The 13,355-nt window shown below is 39.6% G+C and overlaps 1 protein-coding gene across 1 annotated transcript; it reads right to left on the reverse strand.

The window, feature by feature from the left end:
• Nucleotides 1-2,062: 2,062 nt before the first annotated feature.
• LOC145051059 (transmembrane 9 superfamily member 11-like) lies at nt 2,063-4,369 on the reverse strand. The gene is made up of 2 exons (XM_078999207.1): nt 3,004-4,369; nt 2,063-2,889 (listed from the first exon to the last, which is right to left on the reverse strand). The coding sequence occupies exons 1-2, from the start codon at nt 4,172-4,174 to the stop codon at nt 2,096-2,098; spliced, it is 1,965 nt and encodes a 654-aa protein (XP_078855333.1). The 5' UTR covers nt 4,175-4,369; the 3' UTR covers nt 2,063-2,095.
• Nucleotides 4,370-13,355: the final 8,986 nt, after the last annotated feature.

Below are 13,355 nucleotides of genomic sequence, written 5' to 3' on the forward strand. Positions count from 1 at the left end.
AATCTAATCATTTGACTCATTCAGATCCATACTTGTTTTTTATTTCACTGTTTTTTACGTTCTTTATTTATCTGTTACAAAGATCTAATCGATCAAAGAGTTTTTATAACTTATCAGGTGGGTCTAAGGCCACAATGCAGGCCCACCATTGAGGAGTATTTAGAAGATAATTTTCTTTGTGATAATTTATCTTGGTCTGGTATGCGTTTGGTTATGAGTTATATCTATATGATATGTTACATGATAGGGATAGTTTCCCTGATAGTGGTCCTTAGGACCAAGGGGGTAGGTCAGTACCCGAATATGTCTGAATGTGTGCTTTTATCTTGCTATCGTATGCTAGTGGTAGGGGGTGGAATAGTCCCCAGTTACCAGTTGAAAGATACCGATGACGATTACCGGTTGAAAGATACCAATGACGATTACCGGTTGAAAGATACCGATGATGATTACCGGTTGAAAGATACCGATGGTATTGTATGGTATGTGGTATGATGGGGGAACTCACTAAGCTTTGTGTTTACGGTTTCAGTTTTTGGTTTCAGGTACCTCTGCGTCTAAGGGGAAGAAGCCGACGGCGTAGCATGGCATCACACACATACATATGATTTTTCTGCATGGTGTTTTCTGGGATTGTACTCTGATATGACATTTGTTCATGGTTGTGGGTTTCAAATATGATACTTGGTTTTGAGATGCGGTGTTTATACAATACTTTCTAATGAATGTTTTATGAGTTAATTAATCAAAATGAAATTTTTGGGCTTGAATTTTGGGATGTTACACAGGTGAATGGTATGGGCCAACTTATAGCTTTACAATTATTTCTTGTTATGGGCCAAATCATGGTCTTTACTTGTACAAGTGCCATGAGCCAGATCTTGGTCTTCCATGCTATTACCAGGGGCCAAAATCCTGGTCTTCCATGAAAATGCCAGAGGTTAAACCTTGGTCTTTCATACAAATGTCAGGGGCCAAGCCTTGGTCTTCTATACAAGAATCACAAAGACAACTTAGAATAGGAAGATCTTGGTTTTCAGAACTTGGAGAATACTCAAATCAAGGTGAGATTGTTAAATGTGACTTGATGTTCCTAAAGTTGGTGTTATAGTTGGTGCTGTAGTTGGCATCGAAGGTGGACTTTCTTGGACCTGGTCAAGTTCTATGTTTAGGCCTGTTAGGGTTGTACCATTTTAATGCCTATAAATATAAAGGCTACTAGCTTGTATTTTATGATGTAATGTAATCATCGTTTTGATCTCGTATATAAGAATACTCCTTTCTTGACACCTGCCTACGGATCGATTTCTTAAAATCTCCATTCCAATAATCTTCTTTTTATGACCCTAAGTCTTTTGTCCCAATTTCCTGGCTAAATTGTTTTTTAGTGTGGAAATAGTAGTACAAGTAAGCACAAAAATCAACAAAAAGTAGTAAATATATAGGATGACCCTTATTGATTTTGAGGTATACACAAGAATCAAAACCTAATATTGCTTAGAGTCTTGGAACATCAAGAAGTTTTGTACCATTTCCGGGGTGATTGTTTTAAGCCATAGCAATAACTAACAGTTCGTTGCTAAACAAGTAATTAGTGATCAATATTACTTTCATTGCTAGTGCTTATGACAAGCAATAAAGTACATATTGTTCCTAGATTCTTACATTACCAACGACTCAATTTGATTTTCTAATTAGCAGCTATATGACAATTAACTCCATTGCTACTCTAACAACCACTAAGAGATACACACGCTAATATTTGAGTTAGCATCAGCCTCATTAGTAACAACCACCTTCTTTGCTAATTCGGTTGCAAACAAATTAAAAACTGGGACCAGATTATGCTTATTAAGGAACATATTTTGGTTTGAGCAACAGCTTTTATAATAATGGATCATCTATAGACAGGAAAGACATAAGTGGGTCATTGTATTCACATTACTTCTATTTCTAAGTAAATTCTTGTAGCTCATACATAATTAACTATGGAATCAAGAAAACATGTCCGTTTAAACAGCACCAAATCATTATTAACTTAAAACGAACACATATCATTCCGATAAAACGAATGTAAAAAGTATTTATCAATTGTTTAGTCTATCTTAACAGATGAGAAAAGGCGATGAACGAAGAAGAAAGATGTCAAGAATCCAACTGCACCCGTAGCAAGCAACATAGCCGTGACCATGAACAACGAATAACCCAAGTAAAGCATTGCGGATACAGGGCCACTCAAGGTTTTTAGATCAAAAACAAGATAGTTAATCGAATACAAAAACACATAAAGAGAGACAGAACCAGATGCAAAGAACGACTTCCACCACCACCTCCAGTCCTCAACACAAAGGTGCATGTAAGTGAGTACCAATGACACCTCAGCACAAACAGTCACAAGCAAGATCAAAACGATGAATAAAAACCCAAAAACATAGTAAACTCGACCAAGCCAAATGCTTGACATAATGAAGAATAACTCGATGAAAAGAGTACCAAATGGAAGAGTTCCAGCTCCTAGAACTAAGACCCAAGATGGGAACCTTTGAGGTGGGACCTCTCTAGGGATTTGATTTGTGCGAACTGGGTACTCCATATATCGACCTTTTGTGGCCACTAATCCGCCGATCAACGTCAATGGCACCGAGATACAAAACCACATCAAGATCAGAACCAAAAAGGTGGTGAATGGAATAGCACCGGTGCTACCACTTCCCCACAAGAGCGAATTTAATATCGTCAGGATTAAGAACGAAATACCGGGGAAGAAACATGCAACTCTCCATGACACTGAAAACCACCCTCGAGGTTCACCGGCTGCTAGGGTTTTCCATAGCCACACCGCCACGTAACCAGCAACAACGCCGAGAAACACATAGAACATAAGCATACCTACATATATATGAAAATAGTGTTCATCATTTGGTTTATATATATTGTCTGATTAATGATCGAGTTTGGCATCATTGAAGACATAGTTGTTTAAGTGATTAATTATAAGCAAACCTGTGATGAGAGTGCCACGAGCAGCTGGGGACATGAACCCAAGAGCAGCGAAGAAGATGGTGACAATAGCCATTGCAAGGATCCGACAACCATCAGCCACCATTACACACAGCAGTTGAGAGTTTTCTGGTGGCCGAAAAACATCAGCCACCACAAGCTTCCACCCAGATAACTCCTCATTCATTTGAGCCTGCGCTTCCCTATCTAACTCCTCATAACGAGCCAAATCTCTACGAATCGTCCTCAAGAATATCACAAGAACAATCCCAGCAAGAAATGTCACAACCATCAACGAATTCAAAATTGAAAACCAATGAACTTTTGCACCTTCCATCTTCAAATAAGCATCCCATCTCGAAGGCCATTTTATATCACTTTTAACAAAAGAAACCTCATATGTAAAACTAACCGGCTCGTTTTCTTTCAACATCATCCCTACGGAAACCGGATCACATTTGATCTTAGCTGGGTATGTACCATATGGTGTAATGTTCTTCAGTAAAGCTTGATCATGATTGACGCTACAAGGAACAACCTCAAATCCGACAACCATGTAACCATCACCCATGGTTTCGTTGGTTGGTGTGATGAGCTCTCCATCTCCAGTCCCAACCACCGAAACAACGTTATCGTGTTCGTACTTGTGAACCAAAACTGTAAACTTCAGATGATTAAAAAGATAATAAGCATCTTGAACCTTAATTCCAACAGGATAGCCAGTCCATCTAACATAAAATCCATCTCTTTGCATATACCTAATCGCTGGGAGATTGTCAAGATTCACATTAACCTGATACATTTCATCGATTCGTTCTTTCAAAGTTTGGTATTCATCATGTGATATAGGATTCGTTGTACACATTACGATCTCGGTCTCATTCTTGAACATCTTAAACCGATACGGGGAGTTTTCGATTCTATCTCCCATTAGAAGCTCACCAAGATTCTCAGCACTGTCTTTGATGCCATCAGGAGGCTTACAGAAGGGTAAACTGTAATACCCATATGGGATTTCTGTATCAATGGAGGTTAAAGAGTTTACTTTTACGGATAATTGATCACCTACGTCGTATTTATGTGGGAAACTACCAGGAAGATAATAACCATGACCAAATTCAAAAATCAAGCATGAAATGACAAGAAATTTCTTGATTCTGTTAAAAGAACCCATTAAAGATCTTTGCAAGATATCTTTAGATCCAAACTTGAAGGCGATCAGCAGTTGCTTTTTATATATGAATGTTACAGATCCATGGAATGAGGACGGTGTGCATTGGGCTGAGTGAGTGGAAGAATGTAGTATGGAGGAAGAAGGTGAGATCTTTGAAGCCTGGAAGTATGGAGGAAATTGCAAATGGAAGGTGATAAGAGGAACGGGGACACAGGTATTCTGTCTTTGCATTTTGGGGTAAAGTAAGAAAACACTTATTATTATTATTATTTTTTTTTTTTACAAAAGGATTAATGATATATTTATTAAATAGGGCTTTAACCTTTAATTATCTTAATATTAAGAGATAAAGATAAATACTAAAAAATATCCGCTATAGACATTTTTTGGGTTGAATTCTAAAATAGAGACACAAAATTGAACTTTCGAGTATAAACATAGATTCCACAGATATAGCTCCGCGGAATGACAAAATCGAAAATAAATGGAGGAATTAAAAAAAAAAACTCAAGATCCATTCCGGGGGCTACCTCCGAGGAATGAACTCATTCCGCGGAGATAGCTCCGAGGAATTGATAGAATTCTTATTTCAAATTGATTCTTCGGGGTTTATATTTATTCCTAACTAATTATTTTTAAGAAAAGATTATAACAGTATGAATTTTTCTTGACAATGTTTGGAATGAATGTAAGGTGGAAAAAAATTGGTTTTTTTATTTCAGATCTTTCCATAAAAGAATCATTATAGGTGATTTTTTTCCCACTAAAGATCCATTTCTCGGAGCTAATTCCGTGGAATGGATCTTTAAGTTATTTTTTTTTAATTCCCTCATTTATTTACGATTTTGCCATACCGTAGAGCTACAGTGGATTGAAATCCATGTTTATACCCGTAAATTCAATTTTTTGTGTCTATATTTTGGAATTCAACCCCAAATAATTTCTATACCAGTATTTTTTTTCTATATTTAATCAGGTCATTAGATATCAAATTATGCAATGACATGTGTGAAATTAGTCAAATTACATGCCATTATTGTAAAATGATAGATGTAAGTGATAGGAGATGTCTTATGAAAGAAAAAGAAATTTTAATTTTTTGTTTCTGCAGATAGTGAAAACGTAGATTTTAATTATCTACGAAAATAACCAAAAACAAATTTTCAAAAGTTTTTTTTTTTGGTAATTAAAATCTCTGTTTTATCGTTGAAATGGTCTTGGAATATTTCTAACCAATTTTTGATTTTGTTATATGTTAGAAGGTTTATTTTGTTTTGTTAGAAGCTCTTTTAAGTTGGTCATTTAATAGGTTACTTTAATATGGGTTTTAAACAGAAAACACACTTTTTGATTCATAAAATATGAACTTAACTTTAAGAAGTTTCAATGAATTGATAACTAAATCTCAACTCAAACAATAAACGGAAAAAGAATACAACATGAAATCATAACCTAATGATATCAGTGAAGATCTAAATAGATTTGCGAAGAGTAAACCCTAAAACTAAGAGAAACAAGAAAACAAAAGAGTTTCTTGAGAGTCACACCCTTAAATTTTGAATTTTGGAGATCCTGTATAAAAATTAAATTAAGACCTCGTACAGTTAAATGTTATTAAAGAAATTTCTTAATGCTAAAGACAAAAAAAATCTACTACTTTAACAAACAGAATTTTTATTGTTAATAATATAAATGAGATTTGTAACATACAATTATACTTTAATTCGTATATTATTTTTATTTTCTTCTAAATTTTTTTAGTAATACAATATTTAAGGATATTCTCAATCTGAGGCCCCTTACAATTAGAGGTCCAATATGACCGCACACCCACATGACCCTAGGGTCGCCGTTGTTGAGAGTGTGAGAGAAATTGTTTGTGTAATGAACACTTCAACAGATGAGAGTAGTTATATTAACCGATTCAGAAATTCGAATACGAATATGGGCAACCCATATGTAAATAGATTTGTGTGTTTATTAAGATTTAATTATACGAGCCCATGTCCATTATCTTCTGACATTTTTCAATCTTTACTCATTTTCAATCTTTCCTCCCATGACTTCTAGCAACTCCATATCTAATATATCCTTAGTATATCTAATTACCTTATCCTAGCTTTTAGCCCACAAATTAAATTTATCCCAAGAACAAGACATCACACATTGAAACCATGTAAGGCCGAACCTTAGAATCTGATGAAGCAAAACCAATTCAAATTGACTTTCATCAACGTTAACATATCATTAGCTCCAAGTCATGCTAACATCTCTCATCGCCAACATCCTCAGCGTGAAGTCTTGTACACGAAGTCACATCAACATGATAATCTCATGTTTTGTATTTATAGATATATGCGTAGTTAGTTAGTAGATCTGATATCGGGATATCGAATATACTTTAAATTTATGTAGATTGAGTGAAATATCTGAATTTTAGGGATTCTTACAAACTTGCTTTTACTATAAAACCATGTATTATGGGTTCGTGTTGTTAGTTGATTTACAAACCCTAGTCGTAACACCCTGTTTCAAGTATGAATTTCACTTTGAAAATTTTAGATTTTTGGTTGGCCACGACGTGGTGGAGGGGTCACCACGGCATGCCATTCAACATAAATTGCATGTTACATTAAAGGGCACCACGATGTGGCAATCGGATTGCCACGACATGGTGACGACTGATATACAAACCCTCGATTTTTAGGTTTTGTGCACTATTTAAGGGAAGTGATATCTAGGGTTTCCTTTCTCCTTAGCCTCGATCACCTCTCAAGGAATCATTGTTAAACCCTAGCCTATCTTTGAAATTATTGGCTCATTGTTGGTGTTTTGTGATATTGAAAGTAAGAAGAACGAGTTTTTTTATGAATAGATCTCTAAGCAAATTGTTTCTCCTGCTTGTGTGTATCTTCTAGACTCTTTGTAAGTCATCAAGTTTCCCCCTTTTTGGCTCTATATTCTTAGATCTAGGTTTTTCTTCATGATTTGACTCATTTTTGGCTTTGGTGGTTGGTTAAATGAGACAAAGTTTGCAACTTTATAGCTTAGCTTGGTCCCTTGGTCACCATATCTTCTGGATCTAGAAGTTGTATGAGTTTTGGAGAATCTTTCATGAGTTTTAGTTCATTTTATCTCCATTTGACATAGCTTAAGCATAAGACATGCATGTCTATAAAGCAACGATTTTTATGATGTTTTAGGTACAAGGAAGCTTTCTGGAAAGTATAAATGAGTAGCTTGAAGTATTAAGAGCATAATGAAATAAGCTATTTTCAACCGGTTGCCACGACGTGGTGAAATTGGAAATCATGATTGTTTTGTCAAGAAGGTGCCATGATGTGGACAATGGATGGCCACAACGTAGAGGTCAACTGATGTTGACTTTGACCGTTGACTATTGATCGGGTTTGGCTTTTAGTCAAATTGCTAGTTACGGAAGTGTAACGTTTATAAGATTCATGAACAATTTAAACTTTTTAAAGCGAACCCCAAATCATCAATGTTTACAAATTGTTTCAAAATAAGTTTCACATTAGAGTTTTCCGAGAAATCATAACACAAAACATGAGGAGGTGCACAATCACTCATTTGCCTTCCTGTGATCTTATGAAGTACCTGAAACATGACCCAAAAATGTAAGCCTAAAACTTAGTGAGTTCGTCGAAAATACCAATACATAACAGATAGTACATATATAATATTTGCATGTAAGGGGTCCATAGCTAAGAGGCTTGCCCTTTTGGTGTACAACTGATGTCTGGCTTGCTCCACGACCCTCAGTACGAGTCTAGTATGCCGTACTTGGCCCTCAGCTCGTATCTGGAATGCCCATGAGCCCTCAGTATGAGTCTAACATGCCCTCCCTGGCCCTCAACTCATATCTGGTATCCTCTGGGGTTTGTTGGCTACAACACAAAGCAGTACAACCTCAACCCAACCCACACAATATGTCGACATATAACAGATAATATCATAAGCAGATAAACAAGCAATTCATAGGTAGTCCTACAGATCTACCAGACTAGCATAACAAGACTAGCATGCATATATATATATATATATATATATATATATATATATATATATATATATATATATATATATATATCATACTCAACATATTAACAATATCAGGTTATCAAACAAATGGACCACCTCTGTGCCTTTGACTCGAAAGTATTGTGAGGAAGACTCACCTCAGAATGTCAAACTGAACTGAAACCACCGATTGCTGACTGACCGAAAATCCCGAATTATTAGAATAAACGAACACTAAATCAATAATTGGAACACCACTTCTTGGGTAAGAGCCTAAACATAGAGTAATTTTTCACTTCACCCTTTCCTTAATTAGGCCAAGGCCGAAGTCTAAATCTTACATCCAAAGACCCAATTACTTAAAGGCCCATGATTGGCCTAATTTTCCAAATTGGGCCTAACTCCTTATTGGGCCTTATCCTAAGGTCCAACTTTCTAACTGGTCCAACACTCCTACTCAGACAGTCCAACAAGGGCCCAAGAAGAACTGGTCCAAAGATGGCCCAAAACTACAACCCAACTCGCAAAGGCCCATCAGAAGACGTACGTTGGGAGTACTCCGAGGCTATATGGGGCGTACTGGAGCCTCTCATTGACCGGAAACGGGAGCGCTGACCTCCTACGCAGGGCATACTTCTCTATATGCGGGGCATACCCTCATAGATTCCAAAACTCCAATAAGTGCTTAATGGATTAAGCACTTAAGCCCTAACTTCAGATCCATGATCCAAATAAACCTTAGAGTCATAAGTTTCCAAATTTACAACTTTAGACATCCAAAAGTTCTTAATACAAGATCTTAGCCCAATAAGACCTTTCTACCAAATGCATGGGACGGTTCTTGCCATTGGAACTTCATTTTTATCACTTAGAACCTTTCTTAAGGTCTGAAAGGACAACTTAAAACGTCCAAAACATAGCATGCACAATATTGGGACTTTTAGGACAAGAAGAGTACCAAAAAGCTATCAAAACAAGATCTACACAATAAAAACGCAAAGATAGAAACTTTTTACCTTCTGGAGCTTCTAAATGACCAGATGATCCCAGATCTACAAACTTGCTTCACTCTCTAAACACCTTCATGCAACTTATTCTTCTTCAACCACACAATAACACACTATTAGCTCATACACACCCACACACACCAAAGAGAAGCTAGGTTTTGCCAAAAACAATCTCAGGACTTGGAGGCTGAAAGGATGGGGGTAAAGGGTCCATAATGGGGTTTAAATACCCAACAAACCCTAAAAGTTAGTGTTGCAATCAGACAAACATATGCCCTATGTACATATGTGTACGCCTAACATACTAGGGTGTGCCCTAGTACACCTAGTGTATTCATATGTACGCCTAGCATACTCCGCCTCCAACCAAAATTACCAATTTTCCCCTCGGGCCTCTTAGGGCTAAGTTCCACCAAATTCAAAGACCAACATGACATATTAATTACCGAGGGGAAGGATTTGAAAATCATGGAATCACGGGATGTTACAACTCTCCCTCACTCAAACTAGACTTCATCCTTGAAGTCTGCTACAACAAACAAATCCAAATAATGCTCCCGCATCTCAGCCTCCGACTTCCAGGTCCACTCGGATCCCTTCCGTAGCTGCCACTGTACCTTTACCGAAGGTACCTCCTTGTTGCGTAAAATCTTCACCTTCCTTTCTAGAATAGCTACCTGTAACAACGCAAATTTTCAAATAAAATTTTCATTTAAAATAAAGTGATTTTACTCAACCAATAACATTTATTCCATGTTTCACATCAAATACATATATAAAAATCCCCAAGATCTCAAATAGCAGTAGTGTGTATGCATCATGCCGGCGCCTTCCCACGGTCCTTGCTAGTACCTGAAACACATACATAACAACTTGTAAGCATAAATGCTTAGTGAGTTCCCCAGTATACGACTTACACATATACGCCTTTCCAGGCCCTGACCTTCCGGTCCACAATACATTGCCTTCCGGCCCGTAACATAATCGCCTTCCGGCCCATAACATATTGCCTTCCGGCCCATAACATATTGCCTTTCGGCCCGTAACATATTGCCTTCCGGCCCATAACATATTGCCTTCCGGCCCATAACATTTACGACACATAATACATTTAATCTAGCACACATAACACATATATCATACATCATACCTGACCTTTCTATCACATAACATATCGCCTTTCGGCCGGTATAAACATACATATCATGCATAGCAACTACCTTTCTATTTATAGCATAAATAACACATATCATATTCGACCTTCCGGTCTCACAGTCAAACCCTTCTGGGTGTAGTATAGTGAGAAGACTCACCTCGTGGTAATGAAAACTATCAACTCTTGAAACCACTCGCACTCGATCCGCCGATCCGCAGACTCCCTATAATACCATATACCCTTATTAATACCCTTATCATCCAAGACACTGACCCTAAGAAATTACATGCAAGTCAACTCTGGTCAACGGTCAACTTGACCGGACTCGTCGAGTGCAAGGGCGACTCGACGAGTCTAGACGTCCTCCCCAACTTTCCCTGTTGTTCCCTTTCTACTCGTCGAGTATCCCCCTTGACTCGACGAGATCCACGTGGAAGAATCGCGGGGCCACCCCGACTCCACTCGCCGAGTCTGAAGAACAACTCGACGAGTCCCAGTCAATCTTCAAGCCACTCGCCGAGTCTGAAGAACAACTCGGCGAGTCCCAGTCAATCTTCAAGCCACTCGCCGAGTCTGTTCATTGGACTCGGCGAGTCCATGCCATGCAGTCGATCAAACTGCTTCCTGAAATACGTATGGTCCCGAAATGCACAATCATGGGACCTTCTGGACCTCTAAACATCCTATTACTGGGTTACAAACGTTTGGATAACAATATAATAATCCATCTAATCACCAAATGGGTTTCATAAACCCTAAATTCGTGCACACATCAATATAGTAGAAATGATCCGAAATATTACCTGAATAACACCCTCTCTGTGTCCCCAAACCTCAGAACTCGATCCCCTTGATATTCCTTTGGCCAAAACTCTTCTTCTTCTTGCCTAACAATTTCTTCAAGGTCCCAATAGCCTTCACTCCTGCTCTAGAAGTCCACAGACGCTTAGGGTTCTTCTCAATCGGCCAAAAGACGGACAATGACGGCATATGGGACGTTATATACGATCCAAAACCAAACGGCTAGGGTTTCTGCTGAACAGCGTAGTCGCGAACCCGCGACCAAGTCTGGGGCCCTACTCGGCGAGTCTGGCTCCAACTCGCCGAGTCCCTTCCTAAAATGCCCCAAAATAATATTAAAGCAATACCTGAAATTCCGGGCTGTTACAACTCTCCCCCACTAGAACTAGACTTCGCCCTCGAAGCCTCACTCTACGAATAACTCCGGATGTTGCTCCCGCATCTCACGCTCCGGCTCCCAAGTCATCTCCGATCCTTTCCGGTGTTGCCACTGAAGCAACACCAGAGGTACTTCCTTGTTCCGCAGAACCTTGATCTTCCGATCCCTGATAGCTACTGGTCTCTCGGCGTAATTCAGGCTCGTATCCACCTGAATATCCTCTAACGGAACCACTGCCGATTCATCGGCTATACACTTCCTCAACTGCGATACGTGAAAGGTATTGTGAATCTGTCCCAACTCTGCTGGCAACTCTAACCGATAAGCTACCCGACCTACCCTTGCAATCACACGGAATGGACCTATGAACCGGGGCCCCAACTTGCCCCTCTTTCTGAACCGGATCACTCCTTTCCAAGGAGAAACCTTCAGGAGAACGAAGTCGCCAACCTGGAATTCAAGCTCGGACCGGCGCCTGTCCGCATAACTCTTCTGTCGGCTCTGGGCGGTCAATAACCTCTGCCTAACCTGCTGAATCTGCTCGGTCGTCTGAAGTACGATCTCTGTACTACCCATCACTCTCTGTCCCACCTCTCCCCAGCAAATGGGAGTCCGACACCTCCTACCATACAACAACTCAAAAGGTGGCATACCAATGCTCGAATGATGGCTGTTGTTGTAGGAGAACTCAGCCAAGGGTAAATGCGCATCCCAGCTACCCCCGAAGTCTAACACACACGCTCTAAGCATGTCTTCCAATGTCTGAATCGTCCGCTCGCTCTGACCGTCTGTCTGGGGATGGTATGCGGTACTAAAATGTAGTTTAGTACCCAACTCCTCATGGAATTTCTTCCAGAATCTGGAAGTGAAACGTACATCACGGTCTGAGACAATCGAGATCGGCACTCCATGCCGAGATATTACCTCTCTCACGTATAACTCTGCCAACTTCTCCGCTGATGAACTCTCGCTAATGGCAAGGAAGTGTGCACTCTTCGTCAACCTATCCACAATCACCCAAATTGCATCGACTCCCCTGGCGGTTCTCGGCAATTTGGTGATGAAATCCATAGTAATCTGTTCCCACTTCCACTCGGGAATCTCCAAGGGCTGCAACTTACCATGCGGTCTCTGGTGCTCGGCCTTAACCCTACGGCAGGTCAAACACCTCTCAACGAACCATGCGACGTCTCTCTTCATACAAGGCCACCAATATTCCTTCCTCAAGTCCAAATACATCTTCGTAGCACCGGGATGGATCGAGAATTTCGATCTATGAGCCTCCTCCATCAAAGTAGTACGCGTACCGCCCACGAATGGTACCCAAATCCGACCTTGAAATGTCAGAAGTCCTCGTCCATCCTTAACGAACTCTGAAATTAACCCAACGACCCGTTCTTTTTTCTGCATCTCGGATCTCACAACCTCGGCCTGCGCTCCACGAATAGCATCCAATACCGGAGTCATCACCGTCAGTCTCAGACATACATCTCGCAATGGAGTGCTCTCCGCCCTACGACTCAATGCATCGGCTACCACATTAGCCTTGCCTGGGTGGTATAGGATCTCACAGTCATAATCCTTAACCACGTCCAACCATCTCCTCTGACGCATATTTAGGTTGGGTTGATCCATCAAATACTTCAAACTCTTATGGTCCGTGTATATAGTACAACGAACCCCATACAGGTAGTGACGCCAAATCTTGAGAGCGAACACCACTGCCCCCAACTCCAAGTCATGCATGGGATATCTCGCCTCGTGAGGCTTTAATTGCCTCGATGCATAAGCTATCAC

Source organism: Lactuca serriola, chromosome 5 (assembly GCF_051521515.1).
Source record: "Lactuca serriola cultivar US96UC23 chromosome 5, Lser_US96UC23_V15, whole genome shotgun sequence".
Taxonomy (NCBI): domain Eukaryota; kingdom Viridiplantae; phylum Streptophyta; class Magnoliopsida; order Asterales; family Asteraceae; genus Lactuca; species Lactuca serriola.

Bases quoted from the DNA above. Each gene is read 5' to 3' on its own strand.
- LOC145051059 (XM_078999207.1), bottom strand. From the start codon at position 4,174: ATGGGTTCTTTTAACAGAATCAAGAAATTTCTTGTCATTTCATGCTTG. The intron at 2,890-3,003 runs GTTTGCTTATAA...ATATATATGTAG, and splicing joins TCGTGGCACTCTCATCACAG to GTATGCTTATGTTCTATGTG.